Source organism: Danio aesculapii, chromosome 17 (genome assembly GCF_903798145.1).
Source record: "Danio aesculapii chromosome 17, fDanAes4.1, whole genome shotgun sequence".
NCBI lineage: Eukaryota > Metazoa > Chordata > Actinopteri > Cypriniformes > Danionidae > Danio > Danio aesculapii.
In genome coordinates this window covers 23,555,087-23,579,007 of record NC_079451.1, presented here as the reverse complement: position 1 = coordinate 23,579,007, position 23,921 = coordinate 23,555,087, and the positions used below count along the sequence as shown (strand labels likewise).

At 32.9% G+C, this 23,921-nt stretch overlaps 1 protein-coding gene across 1 annotated transcript in view; it reads left to right on the top strand.

Annotated features, from left to right (window-relative positions):
• Positions 1–20,441, top strand: part of prkd1 (protein kinase D1) — a 90,391-nt gene extending 69,950 nt beyond the window's left edge. The window contains exons 11-19 of the mRNA XM_056477622.1: positions 56–341; positions 5,903–5,955; positions 6,364–6,436; positions 7,398–7,504; positions 9,834–9,995; positions 10,145–10,243; positions 10,914–11,181; positions 15,842–15,927; positions 20,017–20,441. Coding sequence (XP_056333597.1) covers positions 56–341; positions 5,903–5,955; positions 6,364–6,436; positions 7,398–7,504; positions 9,834–9,995; positions 10,145–10,243; positions 10,914–11,181; positions 15,842–15,927; positions 20,017–20,235 — 1,353 coding nt within the window. The 3' untranslated portion in view covers positions 20,236–20,441. The remainder of the gene's footprint in view (positions 1–55; positions 342–5,902; positions 5,956–6,363; positions 6,437–7,397; positions 7,505–9,833; positions 9,996–10,144; positions 10,244–10,913; positions 11,182–15,841; positions 15,928–20,016) is intronic.
• The last annotated feature ends 3,480 nt before the right edge of the window (positions 20,442–23,921 follow it).

Here is a 23,921-nt window from a genome sequence, read left to right as displayed (position 1 = left end):
GCAGCATCACTGAGGTTTCGGCTTTCAGACAAGACCTTTTAACCCTCTCCAACAGGAAATTCCTCTATCTGAGGTGTTGTCTCTGGAACCAGCGAAAACATTCAACCTTCTGCCTGAGGGTGCAAACCCACATTGCTTTGAGATCGCCACCACATCTCTGGTGTACTATGTGGGAGAGAACCTGAGCCGAGCCGACGGGGGATCCTCAGGCTATGGAAGCAGCATGCTTGTTAGTGGTGTGGGGCAGGATGTGGCCCACATGTGGGAGATGGCCATCCAGCATGCTCTGATGCCTGTCATCGCCAAGGGCATATCACAGGGCGGCCATCATAACTACCACAGTATGAACCTCATGGTGAAACATTGATGGGATGATTCTGGGGGGAAAAAGATGTAACAAATACAAAAAAAATAGTAATTCTAATATAGATTTAAAATTTTTCTAGGCTTTTAAAATGGTTCACTTTGCTGAGGGAATATAGCTGTGCCTGAATTAAAGCCATAGTTAAGCCAGAAATTTTAATTCTGTCTTCATTTACTCATTTTTCATTTGCTTTAAACCTCTTTGAGTCTCTTTCTCCTATTGAAGACTAAATAAGATATTTTTAAGTTAGAAATCTGTAGTAATTGGCATTTGTCCTACTGTGGAAGTCAGTGGTTTCAGCTTTTCAACTTTTTCCAAAATATCATCTTTTGTGTTTAACAGAATAAAGAAATGCATAAAGGTTTATAACCACTTGAGGGAGTGTAAATAATGAGTACTTTTTCATTTTTGGGTGAACTATCCCTTTAAAATTAATGAGGGATTGTGGTAAAAACTAAATAAAAAAAGGCCTACAAATTCATTATGAGAGCAAAAAAAACAAAAAAACCCTACACAAAGACGGGTTTACTTGCTACATTTTCAAACAATATATATATATATATATATATATAACAATATAATATAATAATATATATTATACATTATATATTATATATTATACATATATACATTTATATCTTTAGTATAAATATATGTTTTTTTGCATTATCAATGTTCATTTACACAATGCTCAAAATATCTTGAAAAGAGTTTCAAAGTAATAATTTTTGCTAATTATCTATTAACTACAAAAATATATGTGCTCATCATCATCACATATTCAGTCTATAAGCATGCACAAGGGCTGTATAAGTATCAGTGGTGGAAAGAGTGTTGAAAAATCCCTTAAGTAAAAGTACCATTACTTGCCTTAAAAAAATGTAGTGCAAGTAGTGTTAAAGTATCTGTTGTAAATATTACTCCAAGTATGAGTAAAAAGTAGACTTTTCAAAAGTACTCAAGAGTATTACGTTGTAAAAAGCTGATGCATTTACATGTAATTTGTCAATGTATGTAAACGTAACATTCTGTAGTGCATTTAGTTATTGCCCAGCAGGCACACAGCATCATAAGATGTTAATATTAGGTTAGATTTAGTTTGTGATGTCAGGTGACCAAAATTTTATGTCTAGTCAGCGTCTAAAGATTTAGGTTGTGTTAGAAAGTGACCAAAATACAATGTCGAGTCAACATCTTAAACCAGCGTCATATTGATGCCAAATACTGACATTTATTCGTCAGGTATGGCAACCAGAATTCAACATCTGATAGACGTAATAGTGATAATGTCCACATAACGACAAGCTCACTTCATTAGGTGTTGATACTTGGTTGATTTTAGGTTGGACGTTGGACATTGACGTCGGCTTAAGGTCGGGTTCTGATGTCAACTCGATTTTCATTTCCAAAAAAAAAAAATGCAACGCCCATGACGTTGGAGTACAACATCAATCCTGAGCCTGGGTGTGTAAGGCCATTTCGGTCATCATACAGTAAACAGTCGTCATCTTCTCATCAGTAACATGTATCTAAACTTTAATGCATGTAAAGATTTTGGACATCTTCTTGGACACATTTAATGCTTTCAAACAGTTTGCTACAATTGTAAAGCGCCCATGTTTTGAGATTGTTCGTAATGATGCGATTTACCTTCTGCGATTTGATTGGACAGGAATCAAAAGACTACTCAGCCAGTCCCCATAGACAAGAAAAAATAAAGTAGTGACTGCAGTTTGAAGGAAAGTAATGGAGTAAAAGTACCAATACAGCACTAAAAATGTACTCAAGGGAAAGTAAAAGTACACATTTTTAAAACGACTTAGTAAATAAAATTTTTGGAAAAAAACCTACTCAATTACAGTAAATTAAGTGTTTGCAATTTGTTACTTTACACCACTGATAAGTATATAGTTTAGAAGTAACAACCCAAAATAACACTGGCAGACTACAGAACTGCGTAGTGTTTTTGGTCTCGCCAACTACTGCCATGACATGTAGTACATTTGTATCTTTGTAGTCACACAAGAGTATGTTTGTAGTCTGTTTTTGTTGTTGATCCATGGAGACTCAAATTACTCAAAACATTTTTAAAAAGATAAAACAAAAAAATCTGCACTTAAAGGGGTAGTTTACCAAAAATCTAAATTCTGTCATCATTTACTCTTCCTCCACTTGTTCCAAACCTGAGTTTCTTTCTTCTGTTGAACACAAGGAAAATATACTGAAGGATGTTGTAAGAAAAACAAAAAACAAATGTTTTTCATAATATGTTTTGTTCCTTCTATAGATGTCAGTGACGTCTGTTTTCCAACATTCTTCAGAATATCTTGTTTTGTATTCATTTGTATTCATTTAGAACCACTTAAGTGTGAGGAAATGGTGAGGAGGTTTTTATTTTTGGGCGATCTTATCATCATAATAAACAAAGAGCAGATGTGACATAAGAGATTAATTTAACATCTTCAGTGATTATAACAGGAGCTTTTGTTTTAGTGCATAGGTCATGTTAGAATAAAGACGTGTTTTGTCAGAATATTGCTGCAACCGCTCCACGTTGTAATTACGGTAATTTCAAGATGAAATCTGCAGCAGTCAGGTGGTATAGCCGACTCATGGTAAAAGTCTTGGCTCTCAGAAATTTCTATTTACACGTTAGAACTACGAGTTCTACAGGGACATAAACTGTTTTTAAAATTTGGAATTTAATTGTAATGCAGCATGAATAATGCACTTTTTCCCTAAACACAATTTGTTGTGTTGTATAATCTGAGCCTGCCTTTTATTGCATTTGATAAATACAGTACCAGTCAAAAGTTGGGGTCAGTAGGATTTTTAAATGTTTTAAAATAAGCTTCTCCTGCTCACCAAGGCTACATTTATTTGAAAAAAACACAGAACAACTTTTGTGAAATTGTACAATGTTATTTGCGTAATTTATTTATGTTATTTATTATGTGATTTTAAAGATGAATTTTCAGCTTCATTACTCCAGTCCCTCTAATACTATTTACCACTGTATACAATAATATATATATATATATATATATATATATATATATATATATAATGTGTGTGTATAAAATAATCACTTAAATATTAATGATTATTATAATTATTATTAATTATTATTTTTAATGTAATAGTAATAAAAGCAATAATGACTGGAGTAATAATTTAATTTAAAACTACATACAAAAAGAAAAAAGTTACATAATAAAACTTTTTTTTCACATTTAATAAATGCCATGATGAACAGATTCATTTTGTTAAAAAAAAAACTAGCCCCAAACCTTTGACCGGTATGCAGACGTTAAGCGCCACAGTTTCAGCAAAATGTACATGTGCATTTAATTTTTCACATGCTCTTTTATGCATATTGGAAATAACTTTTGTGCTTTCGACATACAGTTATATAGAAATTTCTTGTCTCTGATTCAGAACTGATAAATAAAAACTCTTGGTTATTTATTTTATCCTAAAAACATTTGATCAAGTTTTTGATTATCAATTGTACAAAATGAAATGGGTACTTGCAATGATATTGATGAGTACTTGCCACCTTTAGTTTTATTGTAATATTATTGATTATAATAAAATATGTATTAACATTTATTATTATTAATATAGTTTTGTGCTTATCTTTTTCTTATACAGATTTCTACTTATTTTTTTTATTTTAATAATTTTAGTTGCTCAGTTTAAACACAATCTATCATACACCTGGCGCAATAATGCGCAAGACGTGTTTGGCGTGATTTGTTGCTATTTTCAGACCAGCACAACACTAATTTTTACGTTTTGCGCCACGATGTTTGAGTAGTAAATCCATTTGCGCTGCTTTGTGGACTCATGGGTGTTCCAGTCTAGAAAGGAGGTCTGTTTTAGGCGCATTGCTATTTTGAGAAACTAAAATAGATTGCGCAATTGACCAGCTGAAAGCAGGTCTAAAGTCTAGCACAGAGTGTGTTAGTTGTTCACCTTAAATGCTTACACATTGCTTAATACACACAGGATGTATAGCAATAAACACTAATAAGCCACAATAAAGAGTATAGAAATGATGGTTGATTTCAGTAGACATCCACCACAAGTGGTGCCAGTGATTATTCAGGAGTCAGAAATTGAGATTGTTTCATCATATAGGTACCTGGGTGTATGTCTGAACAACAAGCTCGATTGATCTGAAAATACAATTCAGGTGTATAAGAAGGGCCAGAGCTGCATTCATTTAATCAAACGACCGAGGTCCTTCGGTGTGTGTCAGACACTTTTAAAAACTTTTTATGATTCGGTGGTGTCTTCTGTGATCCTGTTTGCTGTAACCTGCTGGGGATGGGGACTGTTTAAGGAGGAGAAAAACAAATTAAAAAAGCTTTTAAAAAGGGCAGGTTCTGCTGTGGGGTGTGCATTACCCACTATAGAAGAGATTGCAGATGATCGAATGCTGGACAAATTTGTCAATATGATGAACTACGATAATCATCCCCTTTTTGATACAGTCCAAGCGTGTGCAAGTTCTTTTAGTGCAAGGTTAATTCAACCCCGGTGTTACAGCGAAAGATACAGGAAGTCATTTTTACCAACAGTGATCAGATTGTATAACCAAAGTCATACTAGATGAACTGAAATAGTTATTAGATATGGACAAGTGGACAAGTGTTTACCCGTTGTTTTTGGAACTAAGGTGTGCAGTATGAATTGTATTATTTTTTATTATAATAATAAATTTTATATAAAAAATAATATAAAATAATACAATATTATTATTTTATTATTATTATTTATTTTATTATTGTTTTTATACATATGTAACTTATTTGATCTATTTTTAGTATGGACAGTTTTGCTGTGACGTGAATTTCCCTTCGGGGATTAATAAAGTCAAACAAACAAACAAACAAACAATACACAAATATCTTTACAAATGAAAAAATGATTATTTTCTACATAAATATAAAAACCACTGCCTCCATGCCTTCTTCATCTCAGGGGGCTTTATTCAGTTTATGCATGACTATTTGCTTTTGTATAACATTGTTATTATTAGTAGTTTATTTATTATATACATATTTATATTTGTTTTAATAAAAACATGTTTAGATTTGTAACCTCCTTTCTATACCGGAACACCCATGAGTCCACAAAGTAGCGCAAATAGATTTACTATTTAAAGAATTGTAGTGCAAAACGTGAAAATTAGGGTTACGCTGGTCGTTAAATAGTAACAAATCGCACCAAACACGTCTTGTGCCTTATTGTGTAGGGTGTATGATAGGGCTCATGCAGTTTTAGTTGTTTTTCTAATGCAGCATTTCTAATATTCCCCTTTTAAATGTACTATTTACAGTATGTTATTTCAGCTTCATTTCAATGAACATTATTTGTAATCGTGATACATTTAGCCTTAAACTCTTGACATGTATTTACATTTCCTCTTCAGTTAGATTTAATTAGCAATGTAGTAAATCTGAATATATGTCATCCAATACAAGAGACGACACATTGAGCCATATATTTTTCTCTTTTTTTAACCCACAGAAGAGGTCTCCATCAGCATCTCTGTATCCAACTGCCAGATCCAGGAGAATGTGGTAAACATTTATGCTTTTTTCATATCTGGAGACGTACATAAATGTCATATTTTCAGTATCGAGCTTTGTTTCTGTGTGCAAGAGCTCAGTGTTCCCGTCAGCTTGCCTATACCTGCAACCTTGAGCTCCAGTGTGATATAAACACACAATGCCTCTATTGGAGATTATTTTGATTACCTGCTCGGCCATGGGGTTGCCATGGTTACTCGAGTCTTTCTGACACAGTCCTAGTGAGATGTGGAAATAGCTCTTTAGGCTACTGGTCTGAATTCAGCCATTGTTACAGTACAAGATGAAAAAAAAAGATGAGATCTGCAGACATCTGATGTATCAAGCATTGCTTCTGAGCGGTGGAGAACAGCCCATTTTGGCACATATGTTTACATTTTGTTTCTGTGCTTCTTACAGGATATTAGCACAGTGTATCAGATTTTCCCTGATGAAGTACTTGGCTCTGGGCAATTTGGCATTGTCTATGGAGGTAATGTACCAGTCTATTTGCAGAGAGTTGAGAAGACAGCCGACGCTGAGGAAATGCTTTGGAATCTGGATATGCTAGGAGAACATTTGATGCACATTTTATTATTTTTGCATGTATGATACAAATCAAATTTTATTTTTATCTAATGTTCAAAACAAATGCTATGCACACTTTAAAAAATCCAGCACATTCTTTAACCAAATTTGAGTACAATTGAAATAATAGTTCATCAAACCCACCTGATGGGTTTGTTCATCTTTTACCAACATTTGAGTTTAAATAACCCAGCATTTGTTTTGGAGTGTGGTATAATGGTCAATGAATGTGTAATGAGGTTATACTTATTTTCATATTTACAGTAAATATCCATATATAGTGCTCAGCATAAATGAGTACAACCCATTACGAAAATGAATATTTTTAGCCATTTGTCAGTGAATATAAGTAACATATTTTGGTGCATTTAAACAAAACAGATTTATTAAACAGCTTATTAAATTTAATTATTAATGTATTAATGTTTTTAAATTATTAACATCATATTTTATTCACTAGTTCTCTTTAGAAATAGGAAGATAATACAATTAAATTTAAGCAGAAAATAGCAAAATTTCGACTAAACTGTATATATTTGTGTTTATGTTTATCTTGATTTTTTCTCTTTTTTAATCTTTATTTAATATTTTTTAGTGACATTTGGTTACACATTTTTAACAAATTACAAATTTTTTGACTGTGATCTGTGACTCTGATTAGCTTCAGATTTGGCTTTAGTACTGACTACTCTAATGTGTATGCACAAATATAATATTATAAAACTGCCTATACAAAATATGAATTTAAAAGATAAATAGATAGATTTATGAGGGGTGTACTCATATATGAAGAGCGCTGTACATACATATAGCCGCACAAAAGAAAAAAAAACACAATGTAGATCATACTTTCTGGTGTAATGCAGGTAAACACAGAAAAACAGGCAGAGATGTTGCCATCAAGATCATTGATAAACTGCGATTTCCCACAAAGCAGGAAAGTCAACTGCGCAATGAAGTTGCCATTCTCCAGGTAAATACACAAATATTTCCCAATTGCAGTTTTTTGTTTGTGATGACATTTTTATTGATTTTACATGTGAGTGGTCACAGCATCTTTAAAATTTTCTTTCCAATAAACAAAACAAGATCCACACCTCAAGCCCCCCAGCCCACCCAGAAAACTAGTCTTTGTCTGCAGCCGCTTTCCACGCATCAAGAATTGAGGCTCTAGCTTTATTCATTCTGGCTGTTGAAAATTCTAACAATACTATATCATAAAACTGAAATAGCCACTGCCGAATTAATAAAGAATGCAGAGGGAGCCATTCTCCCAATTGCTGTTTAACAGAGAGATTTTTAACACAATGTAATAGTTTTAATGACCAGTTTCTAATAACGAATTTCTTGTCTTTGCCATGATGACAGTCCATAATATTTTCCAAGTTATTTTGAATAATACTAGCATTCAGCTTGAAGTGCAGTTAAAAAGCTTAACTAGGTTAATTTGGTTAAATAGGCAAGTTACTGTAGGTTAATTGCACAAGTCATCGGGCCACAGTGGTTTGCTCTGTAGCCCATTAAAAGGGTTATTTCTTAAAGGGGCTAATAATATTGACCTTAAAACTTATTCAAATAAAAATTAAAAACTACTTTTGTTGCAGCCAAACTAAATAATTAATTCTCCAGAAAAAAATAAAATATAAAATAGGAAACACTGTGAAAATTCCTTTGCTCTGTTAAACATCAGTTATTTAAAAAAGAATTAAACTATCGCAGTAGGGATAATGAATTCTCTATTAGACTCTCGGCAACACTTTACAATAAGGTTCCTTAGTTAATGCCTTTGCTAACATGAACTAAACATGAACAACACTTGTAGAGCATTTATCAATCATAACTGAACATTTACTAATGCATTATTAACATCCAAGTCCATGCTTGTTAACACTAGTTAATGCACCGTGAGTTAACATGAACTAACAATGAACAACTGTATTTTCATTAACTAACGTTAACTAAAATGAACAAATACTGTAGTAAATGTATTGTTCATTGTTTGTTCATGTTAGTAAATGCATTAATTAACATTAACTAATGAACCTTATTGTAAAGTGTGACCAGACTCTCTATTAGAATCAACTCTCTATTAGTATATAATATACAGTTGAAGTTATTAGCCCCCTTTGAATTTTTTTTCTTTTTAAAATGATATTTAACAGAGGAAGGTACTTTTCACAGTATGTCTATTCATATTTTTTCTTCTGGAGAAAGTCTTGTTTGTTTTATTTTGGCTAGAATAAAAGGAGTTTTGAATTTTTTTATCAACATTTTAAGGTCAAAATTATTAGCCCATTTAAGCTCTTTTTTTTTCGATAGTCTACAGAAAATACATTATTATACAATAACTTGCCTAATTACCCTAACCTGCCTAGTTAACCTATTTAACCTGGTTAAGCCCATATATATCACTTTAAGCTGTATAGAAGTGTCTTGAAAAATATCTAGTAAAAATATTATGTACTGTCATCATGGCAAAGATAAAATAAATCAGTTATTAGAAATGAATTATTAAAACTATTATGTTTAGGAATGTGTTGAAAAAAATCTTCTCTCTGTTAAACAGAAATTGCGGAAAAAAATAACTCAGGGGGAGGTTAATAATTCTGACTTCAACTGTACTTATTATATTATCAATACAGGTCAGAATAAGTATGTTGTTTAATTTTTATTATTTTACATTATTATTATATTATTGATTTTTTTTATACATTAATATAAATGTTACACTAAAAACCAAAGAAACATATTCACTTTTTGAAACATACATTTTTTTAAATAAAATGATTATTTAAGGCATATTAAATCTTATACACTTTATTAATTTGTAAACCGGACACATTGATAGTGATTCTCTTAACCAGTGATTAAACATTTGCATTAAGATTCAGGGTCAAGTAATAAACAATACAATATTATGTGTCTATTTTAGTATATATAAACATTTACACTACCAGTTACACTTTTTTTTACTAATAAATGCTGCCTAAAAAGAATGTGAGCATTTAATTGAACTCCTTGAATTGTGTATCTTGCAACAATAAAAAAATACTTATTTTTTATGATTTTAATAATAATAAAAATGATTATTGTAGAAAAAAGGTTGATGTTGCTATATCAGAAAATTGATGTTGATATATCAGATCACATTGTTACTCATTTGACTGATGTATCGATTCATCTATTTGTATTAATTAGCCACAGATTAAAAATGACATCAGATTAAATGGCAATATTACTATACGGTTTAATGAAATATACTGTATATATGTGACGTATACTGTATATTCTGTTTTGTGCAGAACCTCTATCATCCCGGCATTGTGAACCTGGAGTGCATGTTTGAGACACCCGAGCGTGTCTTTGTTGTCATGGAAAAGCTCCATGGCGACATGCTGGAGATGATCCTGTCAAGTGAGAAGGGGAGGCTTCCAGAGCGCATCACCAAGTTCCTGGTAACGCAGGTACATATCTGCGCAGGAATCACTCATATAAACATTTAAAGCCAGAATGAAGCGTAACGCTGGACCTTTTGCTTTTGCATTCTTTTATTTACCATCTCCTATGTTTTATTCCGCATTGTAATAACAACACTGTTCTGCTCCTCTCCCAGATTCTGGTCGCTCTCCGGCACCTTCACTTCAAAAACATTGTTCACTGTGACCTCAAACCCGAGAATGTTTTGTTAGCCTCCGCTGACTCCTTTCCACAAGTGAGTAAAACCCGAGCTGAGCGAGAAGCGACAACAAAAGAAAGGAAATATCTGAATGAAGTGAGGCCACACCGAAATTAACATAAATGGATCTGTTTTTGTAAATGCGTGCGAATAAAAGATGGTAATTATAGCGTTCTCATGGTGTGTTCGAGGCACAGGGTTGTGTGTGTCTCTACATTCTAATGAAAGATTTCTAAATTATCCTCCCATTGTTTCTTCTGTCTGCCGCACGAGCTCGTCTCTGGAAGCTCTCAAGCAGAAGGATGACTCACTGTTTGAGCGCAGGCAAACATTTCGGAAGAATACTAAACAAATCACCGCGTGTCATTTACAAATATTTTGCAGAACCCGAGCTGTCAGCGTCTGAGCTCGGTCCTCAGGTGCTTGTTGCTGTGCTTAAGAGAATCTTTTAAAGGTGGAAAGTGAAGATCAGCAGGAGATACATTGTAACCACATCCAACTGGGTGATAATTTCACTTGACTTTCCTTCAGTCCGTGACAACTGATCATTACGGCGTCTGTGGTGTTAAAAAGCTAGCGCGAGAACAAAGGGATGTTATTTTTTGGGGGGGTCTTTTGTGCATCTCGGTCTTAGTCGAGTGAAATAGCCAGTTCTTCTTGTCGTCTGCTTATTGGAAAGCTCATTATTCGCTGGTTTGTCTTGCAGGTTAAGCTCTGCGATTTCGGCTTTGCACGTATTATCGGGGAGAAGTCTTTTAGGCGTTCGGTGGTTGGCACCCCGGCGTATCTCGCCCCTGAGGTGCTGAGAAACAAGGGTTACAACCGCTCGCTGGACATGTGGTCGGTGGGTGTCATCATCTACGTCAGTCTCAGTGGAACCTTCCCCTTCAATGAGGACGAAGACATTCACGACCAGATCCAGAACGCTGCCTTTATGTACCCACCCAACCCGTGGAAAACAGTGACCCCGGAGGGTGAGTTTTGGGGAGAACAAGATCTTCCATGTTGCACAACCACTAATAAATTTGGAGTTAAGTTTTTTCATTATGTATTCACCCTCGTGTCAATCCAGACCTCAAGAAAATATTCTGAAAAAACATCTCAAACTGTTCTTAGTCACAAACTATTGTCATTTTAAACCCTGCCTTTAATCTCTGCTAAGTATTTTAAAAGTAAGATTAGCACTGTGTTTACCTAGGGTTATAAAACCCTACTTCAGAGCTGGCTTAGGGGGGGGTGTACACTGGATGTGCCACTCGCTGACGTGTCGCACCACGCAGCACCATGCATTTTAGAATTCTATACATAGTCACAAGTCGGCAGCTGTCCGCGGTGCCCAGCTACGATTCAGAACACTGTTCATATTTCTACCGCGCCACAAAGTGCCATCTAAAGAGTTTAATTTTAAATAACATGCGAATGTGCTTGTCTGGTGTGCGACCCTCTTTAGCAACACTCTTGCAGTGTTAAAGGTGTGATTAATCAAAAACGCGATTGATCATAAATGTGATCGTCATGCACACCTTGTCAGAAAAGCACTATTGTGTTTAGTAGTAAATCTCCACCAAAGGCCAGAGGGCGCTCTTGTGCAGAAACGCCAAACATGAAGAAAAGAAATCCCCATAGCTTTGCATTACAAACAGAAGTTATATCTGCTGTCATTGATTCAGTGCGACTAATAATCACACAGCTTGAATAAATGCTGTTTGCTGTTACTTGAAATGAGCTGAAACAACACAAATCCTGAGTGTTTTTTGGGACAACTAAATTGTTTTATGTTCAATTCACCAAACAAATTTGTAAAAACTAAAAAGTTAACTTAATTCCTTAATGTTGCCCCAACACAAATCAATTGTGTGGAACCCAGTATTTTTTTTTTACAGTGAAGTGAGTTGGGAATAAAAAGATGTTTTAAAATTATAGTATTTTCACATGCAGTGTTTACTACACACAACAGTAGTTTACCAAGAAGTGACACAAACCGCTGTCATTATCACAGAACGATTATCTCGATTTCATTATCGTCCAATTATTTTGATTTCAATTTTAATTGTAATTTTGCTTGGCTTCTGAATGCACAGGAGGTTTACTAGGACCAACTGACAAAATGCACAAGAAAAATCACCTTAGATTAATGGGCTATATGCACAGCTAATGTTTTTAGCCAACAATGAACTTCTGGTGAAAGGTTAATGTGACCATTTTCAATTTCATACGGTTCCTTTTACAGCATCGTTGTTGTAATGTCATTCAAATATAATAAGTTAAACAGACTTAAGCATCTATTTGGTTGTTACAGCGTAAAAAAAACGAAATACAAAATCATTAGCGCAAAATCATTAGCGCAAAAGCTCAGTTGTAAATACTGGGGTACAATTAATTCCCATATTTTAAAGGTGCAGAAAAAAATAATTTAATGCAGTGCTTCTTGATCTGACCCACTTTATATCGTATCACATCCAGGCAGTGCTGATCGCTGTTTTTTAAATGCGTCTATTTTCTATGGGATGACAATTCACCGGAAGCCCTGGGGCTGGCTGACTGTAAATAAAAGTCTGTGTGAATATACCCCATTGCCCAGCCCTAGATAAAGAGGGCTTTTTGAAGAATTAGTAAACCCTTGTTATTAGTGACACTAGTGGTTGTTAAGTGAACTGCAGCAGCTCATGCACATAGCAAATGTTTTTAAAACAGTTATTTCTTATTAAAAGTCTTTGAATAAAAGAAAAAAGACATTGGAAATCACTTTGGAGCAATATATATTGATTTTAGGTGCATTTTAGGATATTGACGCAAATGCCAAGATAAACATACAGTGCTCAGCATAATTTTTCTCCATTTCTCAGTGAATATAGGCGATGTATTTTGGTGTATTTAAACAAAACAGATTTATTAAACAGATATATTTATTAAAATAATATTTTAGTCATCAAACATATTTAGAAATTGAAAGAAAATACAAATAAATTCAAGCAAAATATTGCAAAAAACAATTACAACCTACAAAATTTCAACTAAATTTTTCATGATTTTTTGCTTCTCTTGATTTTTCCTCTTTTTAAAATTTGTATTTAATATTTTTATATAGCATAAATTTGGGTGTACTAGTTTTTGGACCGTTATTGTAAGTTATTTTGTTAGATAAGCTCCAGATTTGGCTTCAGTACTGACTAATGTAGAGTATGTGCACAAATATAATATTGTATAGCTTCCTATTAAAAATATCAATATGAACGATATATTTGTAAGGGGTGTACTTATATATGCTGAGCACTGTAATTCCAAAACATTTAGCATTTAAAAACGTAATTTATAGCAGTTGATGAAAATGTGCTATTTTTAGCACCACATTCAGCGTTTTTTCTTCTTCATTTTTTATTTTTGTCCAAACAACAGGTCATCTGCATCTAATGTTGTTTTGAACCCCACTGACTCTCATTGTATAGACAAAACAAGAAAAGAAATCCAGTAATCTTTTGTGTTCCACAGAAGAAAAAGTCTTACTGGTTTCGCACTTTAACAAGAAAACACTGTTTCCCCAAATCAGATTTTGCAGTAAATACATTTAAAAAGGTTGTGAAACACTGAGATAACCGTTTAAACCCAAGTCAGAAGCTAGCTGTATTAACCTCTCTAAGCTGCAAACGATTTAGAGTCCAATATGCGTGTGTTAATCCTCAAAAATGTAAGCACAAATCCAGAGCTACTTTGCGAATCCCACCTCACATGGCTGACTGTATGCAAGTCACCTTATTAGACTGCCTATTTTGAATTAACTTCCATTAGCTAATGTACCAACATGACCTCAATGCACACTAAATGCTATTTACAGCCAACCTGCTTCTGTCCAACTATGAGACCTGAAGTCATATTTCAGATTAAAGCTCTATTTGTTGGACCTACTGTACGCTTAGATGACCCTGATTCACCCAAATCATCTCTCTTTAGCTCCTGGTTCATGATCCAGAAGCATATGGTTGGCGTTAATTCAAAGTAAAGGCTTGAATAGAGGTCTTAGATAGGTAATATTTACATTTAAGTCATATGCAATCTGTATGCATATAGAATTGACCTTCATCTTATTACCTTAACTAGATTTGGATGACCTTTGACCCTGATTATTTACTAATTCCTTCTTTCTTCCTCATTATAATAGCAAGAAAACCAGAGACTGCACTTGCTTAAGAACACAGGCAAATGGAACAAATTATTCACCTTTATTTATTTATATAGTTTGGTTGGTATCAAGTATGGCAATTTTAACAATTACTTTCTGTTTTAGAAACTGTTTTAATTGAATTTGTTCCTGTTTACTGCGAAGTGAAAATAATTAAGTGGCATAACAAAGAGTATCTCGAAAGTGCTTTGTGAAAGAAGTTGCAAAACATAAGAAGGAATTACAGAGCCAATCAGGTTTGATTCTTTTTAATCAAAGTGAATTCATATACATGTATAATTTATTCTGTAAACTCTTTTGCATTATTATGGTAAAGAATTTAAATTATTATTATTTAATATATAATTAAATAATAATAAATATTAAATATATAATTAATACCTTTTATTATAAATGATACATTATCAAATTGTAAAATATGTTTACTGGAAATTTTAAAAAATCATTAAAAACAATAGTATGCTCTGTTATGTATACTATCTGTTTTGCTGAATGTTTATCGAGCAATATTTGACCCATATTGTGAGATTTTATTTTCACAAAATGATAATAATCGCACTATAATTGCATTTAATATAATTTATTTGTATAGCCATGGAAAAAAACAGTTTCTTTGGATTATCTGTAAATCTGATGGCATTTCTTCCTAATTTAACATAAAAATCCTTTTTTTAGTGTATAAAATGACAAAAGAAGAGATTAATCAATAGTTGGTAGAATATTCTGATGGCATTTCTTCCAAATTTAACATAAAAATCCTTATTTTTGGCATAAAATACCAAAATAGAGATCAATCAATATTTGGTGAAATATTGTGATGGTATTTCTTCCAAATTTAATATTAAAATCATTATTTTTGGCATAAAATAACAAAGAAAGAGAGATAAATCAATATTTGGTGGAATATCACTGATTTTTATGAATGATAGTCATTTTCTGTGGAACACAAATCTTTAAATGACAATATTTTACCTTGAAAATATTATAAAACATAAAACAAATCTAAACATTTAATACCAATAAATCCTCAATAAATCTAGTAAATTAAGATTTTTTAAAAATTATATGTTAATTTTTAACTGTATTAGCTGATAAAGTATACCAAGTTAGCATGGCTATCCTGCTTCCAAGAAATGTAAATGTGGGAGAGAGAGGGGTGAAAGCGAAGGAAAGGGAAAAGAAAAGACGAAGAAAAGAGAGGGCAAGGGTTAAAGAAAGAGATTGGTGAGAGCGTGCTCAATTTTTGTTACGAGCCATTCATGTGAATAATGCCCGACGATCCCTCAGACTAAAGCGCCGAGGCCTCAAGGTTAAGAAACTTTGGAGTGTCTCTGAAATTTGTGACCCCTGAAATAATGTTAACATGATGTTGGTTTTGCTCATTATCCCTCTGGACACAAAATCCTTCAGGTTTTCCACCACAGCCTGGTCACTGACAACCTGTTTTGTTGTTACAGCAATTGACCTCATTAATAACCTGCTGCAAGTCAAAATGAGGAAGCGCTACAGCGTGGACAAGTCTCTCAGCCATCCCTGGTTACAGGTTAGAAGATAATGATGCTTATATGCCCTGTGAAACAAAAAAGCTATGATATGCACACACACAAAAACTTTCTGTTTCCCCCTAGAGTTGTGTTAGGCAGCTGAAACAGAGGTGCAGTTACTCCTCCATGTCTGTCTTATGGGCATACGCTGCCAATAAAATGTGTCAGTTTTCAGTTTAATGTAAAGGAAACATCACAAATACACTTTTTAATGTTTTTTTCATCACATTTAATAATTACAATCAATATTTTTATTAAATCTCCACTTCAACAGAACTTTAGTTTTGTTCATATCTATATCCTGAAGGTTTTTAACAGAGATATATTGCGTAGATTGTATATTATTACACTGTATTCTAAAATAATGTGAGTTCTTGTTTTGTTAAATGTCAGAAGGAAACTAGAATTTTGAACATGACTTCATTCGATGACTTTTTTGAGTGTCCGTGTATGTGAATGCATGCAAATATTTAATGACATAATGTTTCATTCACGTGTTTAAACGTAACACGAGTTTAGAACACTTGTAGTAAAACAATTTGCAATTCTTAATGCATCAAATCAACTGAGGAAGTGTGGTTAAAGCTATTAGTTCATTTTTATACCCTATTCACCTGCAGTGTCTTGCCTTATTAACACATACAAAGCCGATTACTATTACATTTTTCATGCGTAAATGAGCATGTGATAGCAAGAAACCCGCAAATGAGGGTTTGAAACTATGACGTCTATTTATAATTATTCAAAAAAAATCATTTAATTCTAAAACATGTATTTTGTCAATGTGGAAAATTACTATTAAAACTACTTAGAGTTTCAACTTTTTAAAAATCATTTGTTTGTTGTTTTAATGTAGTTAATGAATCTCTCCTGAAATACACAAATGCATTAACAGATACAGTTGAAGTCAGATTTATTAGCCCCCTTTTTATTTTCCCCCCATTTTCTGTTTAACAGAGAGATTTTTTCAGCACATCTCTAAATATAATAGTTTTAATAACTCATTTCTAATAACTGATTTATTTTATCTTTGCCATGATGACAGTAAACAATATTTTACTAGATATTTTTCAAGACACTTCTATACAGCTTAAAGTGACATGTAAAGGCATAACTAGCTTCATTAAGTGAACTAGACAGGTTAGGGTAATTAGAAAAGTTATTGTATAACGAAGGTTTGTTCTGTAGACTATCGAAAAAAATATAGCTTAAAGGGGCTAATAATTTTGACCATAAAATGTTTTTTAATAAATGAAAAACTGCTTTTATTCTAGCCAAAATTAAACAAATCAGACTTCCTCCAGATGAAAAAATATTATCAGACATACTGTGAAAACATACTGGCAAATATTTAAAAAAGAAATTCAAAGGGGGGCTAATAATTCTGACTTCAACTGTAAATAAATAAAGTAAATAATAACAAACTGAATATTTTAATAAATTTGCCTGTTAGTAATTATTGAAAGTTCTAAATTATGAACTTTAAAAATAATGAGATGATGTCATTTCTGAAACTCACTTGAACGAAAATTACATTATTTCATTTTATATATAATATAACGTATATCATGTTTTATATACATAATTCATTTTTATAGCTTATAATATAGTATAATTCTGTATGTGCCTGATGGCAGATATACTATATATTAGGGCTGCACAATATTGGAAAAATCTAACATTGCGATATTTTTTATTTTGCTATATATATTGCAATATGATGATGATGATGATCATGAAAAGCCTTTATGAATACAATTTCACCAGATGACTTAATATCTCTATTTGGAAAGAATTTATAATGTTAGATCGATTGGGATGATTCTGCAGTGGGAGTGCATCTCCATAAAATCTAAACTTTTTTGGGGGTCCTCCAACACATTTTCGTTGTGGTCTGTGCTATTTGCAGTGTATTTCTGTATTTGCATGTGTTGTGAGCATTGTTATGCAAAACTACCTGTAAATACAATCAAGAACAAGATTCAATTGAAATTAGGTGTTTTATCATTTCTCGAGTCTAACAGTATTTAAGTACAGTACCTGAATGACAAAAATAAAAATAATTCAATTAGTTTAATCATAGTTAAGGTTACAAATAGTACAGTTTCTTATCTTACATATATACTGCAATGTGACTATTTGAGTGATCACATTGTAATATCGATGCTGAAACCATATATTGTGCAGCCCTACTGTATATGCACATACAAAAATGATTATACAAAGATTATACTTGGCCTCTGACACTTGATTTGATATGTTTAAATAGTGTTTATGTATGTGGTTTGGTTTTCTTTGTTTTAAGTATGTTTTATAAGTCAAGTGTTGTTTTGTGATGTCAATACAATAATATTGGTCTGTTTATACAGTGCTCAGCATAATTGCGTACACCCCATTATTCATTCATTCATTCATTTTCTTTTCGGCTTAGTCCCTGTATTAATCTTGGGTCACCACAGCGGAATGAACCACCAACTTATTCAGCATATGTTTTTACACAGTGGATGCCCTTCCAGCTGCAACTCCCCACTGCAAAACATTTATACACACTCATTCACACACATACACTAAGGACACTTTAGCTTACCCAATTCACCTGTACCACATATCTTTGGACTGTGGGGGAAACCGGAGCACCCGGAGGAAACCCACGCCAACACGGGGCGAACATGCAAACTCCACACAGAAATGCCAACTGACCCAGCCGAGGCTCGAACTAGCGACCTTCTTGTTGTGAGGCGATCGTGCTACCCACTGCGCCACCGTGCAGCCCACACCTCATTATGAAAATTAATATTTGTATCCATTTCTCAGTGAATATAGACAATATATTTTGGTGCATTTAAACAAAACAGATTTATTGAACAGATATATTTATTAAAATAATATTTTAGTCACCAAACGTATTTAGAAATAGAAAGATAATACAATTAAATTCAGGCAAAATACTGCAAAAAAAAAAAAATTACAACCTACAAAATTTCAACTTAATCTTCCCATTTTTTGCTTGATTTTCTAGATTTTTTGCTCTTGATTTTTCCTCTTTTTAATTTGTATTTAATATTTTTCTATAACATATAAATTTGGGTGGACTAGTTTTTGGACCGTTATCGTAAGTTATTTGTTAGACAAGCTCCAGATTTGGCTTCAGTACTGACTAAACTAATATATATGCACAAATATAATATTGTACAGCTTCCTATTAAAAATATGAATTTAAAAGAGAGATTTGTGAGGGGTGTACTTGTATATGCTGAGCACTGTAAATAAAGTGTGAATGAATGAATAAAGATATATTGTGATATGAATATAATTTCACAAGATAACTATTTTGAAAAACCTCACAATTTTACATTGATATGATTTTGTAGGGGAGTGCATCTGCATAAAATATACAAAATTATACACAAAATAATATTGATGAACAATAGAACAAAGATTAAAAAAAATTTTTTGGTGGAGTCTAATGAGATATAGAAATTTAATAATCAAATGTAAAATAACAGTGTAATATATAAATATATTATTTATATATTCATCTTCAATATTATATAATTATATACTTTTTAATTTTTTTATAAATTTATAAACCCAATAAATTCAATCTAATCTAATTGTTAAAGCAGAAAATGCTATAATCTCGTGTCCAAATAGTTTAAATTAACTTGAAATCTCTTAAGATCCTGCGATGTGACTATTGCGCATTGCGATATCGATGCTGAAATGATGTATTGTGCAGCCCAAGAATGGATGAATGTAATTGCAGTAAAGTGTGTTAATAAACACAGTAGCACAAAAAAAAAAAAAAAAAAAGTTTACTCTTGAAAAACAATCAAGCGGTCTAATTTAAATGATATTTCTCCCCTGAACAGCTTTAAAATAAATTCAGAACGGTCAATTAATACTGACAGGTATTAAACTATTATAATAAAATTATACAAAAATAATTTTGTGTATTTTTGTTTCATTTTAATATAATAGTTTAATAGTTTAGTATTATTAACAGCTTAAAAATCACTTCAGAATGATCAATACTGACATTTTGAACGATATCAAGCATTTCTTAAACCCTAATATCTTTAATCCAGGACTACCAGATGTGGCTGGACCTGCGGACTCTGGAGTGTAAGATGCTGGAGCGCTATATCACACACGAGAGTGACGATCTGCGCTGGGAGCATTTCGCTGAACAAAATGGCCTTCAGTACCCAGCCCACTTAATAAACCCTCACGCGGACGTCCGTGAGCTGGAGGAGCCCGACGAGCTGGTGATGGGCAGACTCAGCGACAGAGTCAGTGTCCTGTAAAAGTGATGCCAACAGTGGAAATCAAGCCAACTGCACACTGCCAAAATCAACACTTAAGTCCACTCTAATGCCTTGACAATTCCTGCACAATCCTAACGTTTAACAGTGTACACTCCTCAGATCAAGCACAAATTACATTAAACACACAGTGCCTATGCCACAAAAGCCAACCATAGCCATATATGACAAAGATAATCACGGCCAAATATATATATATATATATATATATATATATATATATATATATATATATATATATATATATATATATATATATATATATATATATATATATATATATATATATATACAGACACAGACACACACACAGCACATTACAGAATAAGAAATACTATGAACAAAAATAACGTGTTGTTTTGTTCTTGAGGACTTTGGAGCTTGAGAAAATGTATTACTTGTTATTATTATTTTAAATGTGCCATCAACATGCGCTACACAGTTGAAAAAAACACTGTATCAGCAGTATTTGTTTGTATAACTCATTAAGGAAAGTCGTGATATATATAAAACTGTTTAGGGAATTCACTTTTATGAACATAAATTATTCTATGAAAATCAGCACCACAGAGATTTTGTGGTGACCTGTTGCATCAATGATAACGTGACTGATGTATAGCATTTATAGCTTTTGTGGTTTTGTGTTTGTGTGCTCATGAATGTAGCGTACTGTATGTGTGTGTGTGTGTGTGTGTGTGTGTGTGTGTGTGAGAGTGAGAGAGAGAGAGAGAGAGAGAGAGAGAGAGAGAGAGAGAGAGAGAGTGTGTATGTGTGTGGTGGAGATTGGTTAAGTTAATGTTCTGTGCAAGTGCAAGACAACAAACACTGCCTGTGGACTGAAGATGTGTTTCTTTTGCTTTCTTCAGAGATGTTGGAATAATAAAGTGTGTATACGCATAAAGTATTATGTGCTCATAACCAATTTTCAGTGTGCTTCTTTTTGTGTGAAGCGTAGTACAGATGCAGCCCTAAAGGTTAAATAAATGTGAAGAAAATATGGTTTTAATTTTATTAATTATGGGCTGGAATGGGTGTAAGTCGCAGAATGGCAGTTTGAAAGGTGAGTGATAAAGCCTTGTTTCTTAGAAAGGGTCATATATACTGTGGCCTGCTGTTTTTTGGAAAGTGTTATTCTGCTTGTGCCCTCTGGAAAAATGGTGGCTAATCGACAGATGGCGCTGTGTGCTTATACAGCATTAGTGAGGCGAATCGGTGGGACAAGTAGGCTTGACTGCAAACGAGTGTGAGACAACCTTTTACAGACGGCTACAGAAATACACACAGATTTTGAAAACTGTAAGTATCAATAAGGATTAAAAAAACATTAAATATTAAGTAATAAAATTGATCAATCATTTTTACATCGGTCGTATTGATATAGAAAGCTGTAATTTTAGTAAAGACACCTGACTAAGTAGGTTAATTTACACTCGGCTACATTTTCGACATAAACGACGACATATTTAGGCTATTTTCGCGCTTGAAACGAGACTGAGAGGAATGTAAACGACATACAGTATAATATTACATAAATGTTAATGTCAGGGTTTACCACGACAGCTTTGTCAAGATTATTTTATATAATATTATCTAGAACCGTCTCATTTTCAAGCACGAAAAATAAATATTGGCAGTTTCACTATTTACATGTTCCCAAAATAAAAAATAAAGAAAATTAATAGTCCATATTGGCCTTATTTTAGGATATTTTTGCGCCCTTACATAATTAACCAGGGTTTTACAATAAATGCACTTTTAAAAGTATGATTATTCACCCTTGTTTTGCTACAATAACATGATATTTGTTGTAAATTTGTGGTTATACATGATGCAAAATAAAATAAAACAATGAAATAAATAAATATAATAGATAACCTACTACACTTTTATAAAACAATCATAGTTTTCGTAAGATTGTCCATTTCTTATTTCTGATTTGTCATTTCTTTTTCTCTTCCACGTTTCCATCTCATCAAGAAAACGCAAAGCGCGTTTCTCCCCAACCTGACCTCACCCATAATCTTCCTAATTTTTTGCCAGTTTAATTAGAAAATCTCCCATTCTGAAACAGCAGTCGGTCTTTATGAATCATTTACACAACGCCATCAGTCTATTCCTGGACATGAGATGACGAGCTCCTACTGAAAGAAAGGGAAGAATCTTACAGATGGGCTGTCTATCGAGTTACGCATGATTTGAGTCTGTTTTTTCTCTCTCATCCAAACTCCTCCCCACAATAGATGGAGAATAGAGCCAATAGTGCAGGTGTTACACGACCGAAGGAAAAATGTACTGTATATGAGTCATGTCGCATTAAAAACAAATAAATAAATATAGAAAACCAAGAAATTCGATTGAAAGCTGGGATTTGATGTTTGGTAAAACTGTATGAACATCAAAAATCTGCTTAAGGCTTTTGCATTAGTTACATGTGAATCTTAAAATAAAACTCCAGTGTAAAATGTTTCACAAATTTAGCGTTTTTCGCGGCAGGGTACCCAGCAAGCATGTTTTGTCTTATAGATGTCTAATGGACGTCTAAACATAGTCGGCTTGGCTAAACCAAGGCTAAATTTGGGCTGTCAGTGAAAATCTAATAGACGTCTAGAATAGGCTAAAACTAGACTAGTCATCAAATGAACAGAAACGAATGACTGCACATATAAAGTATGTCTAATGTGTCTATTTGATTTAGTATTGGGCTATTCTTAGATGTCTATTAGATATTTACTGACGGCACAAGTTTAGTCCTGAAGTTGTCTATAGGTTTAAACGTCTATTAAACACAAAATTGTTTGCTGGGTAGGCTAATAGGCCTACATGACTTTAATTAATAATTGTTTTAATTAATTCAAGCCTGACATTCTGTAAGGTAAACATTTTTCCCCGATTATGAAAATAAATGTAGGCCTGCATGCTTTAATTTGCCTTAATTAACTCGAGCATGCCATGATTTAGGCTATATTAAACGAACAATACATTATTATTATTATTATTATTATTATTATTATTATTATTACTTTTATTATTATTATTATTATTATTATTATTATTATTATTATTATTATTTAGGCAATAAATAAAATAACAGTGTTCACTATGGAAAATGCTTATATCCATCTTTAAAATAAACTAGTGAAGAACTATTCACGCTCATAGCATGCATCGTTATATTAAAAACAATTAGGAAACAAATACATTAACAGATCGTTAAAATATTCTAACACAGCCTATCTGCCTATCCATAGCAACAATCAAGCATAATATAAAAGCAATAAATGTATTAAATTATGCCTAGTAGATTTCTTATTAACACATTTGTCTTTTTTTCTCCTCATATACCATGTATCTGCTATTGCACATGTTTTCTAGGGAATGTGTATTCGGAAAATAGTTAGTATGCAAATGAAGAATCACAGCTTTGACAGTGAGTAACCATATGTTCTGCAATTGCAAATAAAAAAGAGAGGGAGAGAGACAGAGATATATCCTGAAAGGATTGTTGCCGTAGTAACTCCGTTTTTCTTCATCCTGGCTGCGTTGGCACAGACAATTTCACCAAAAGGAAAACAAATATAATAGTTTCGCACGTCTGAATTATTTGGTTCTGTCAGACAAAACACGCAAATATTTTCCCCGATTCTGTGTTGAGCAGCAAACATGAAACC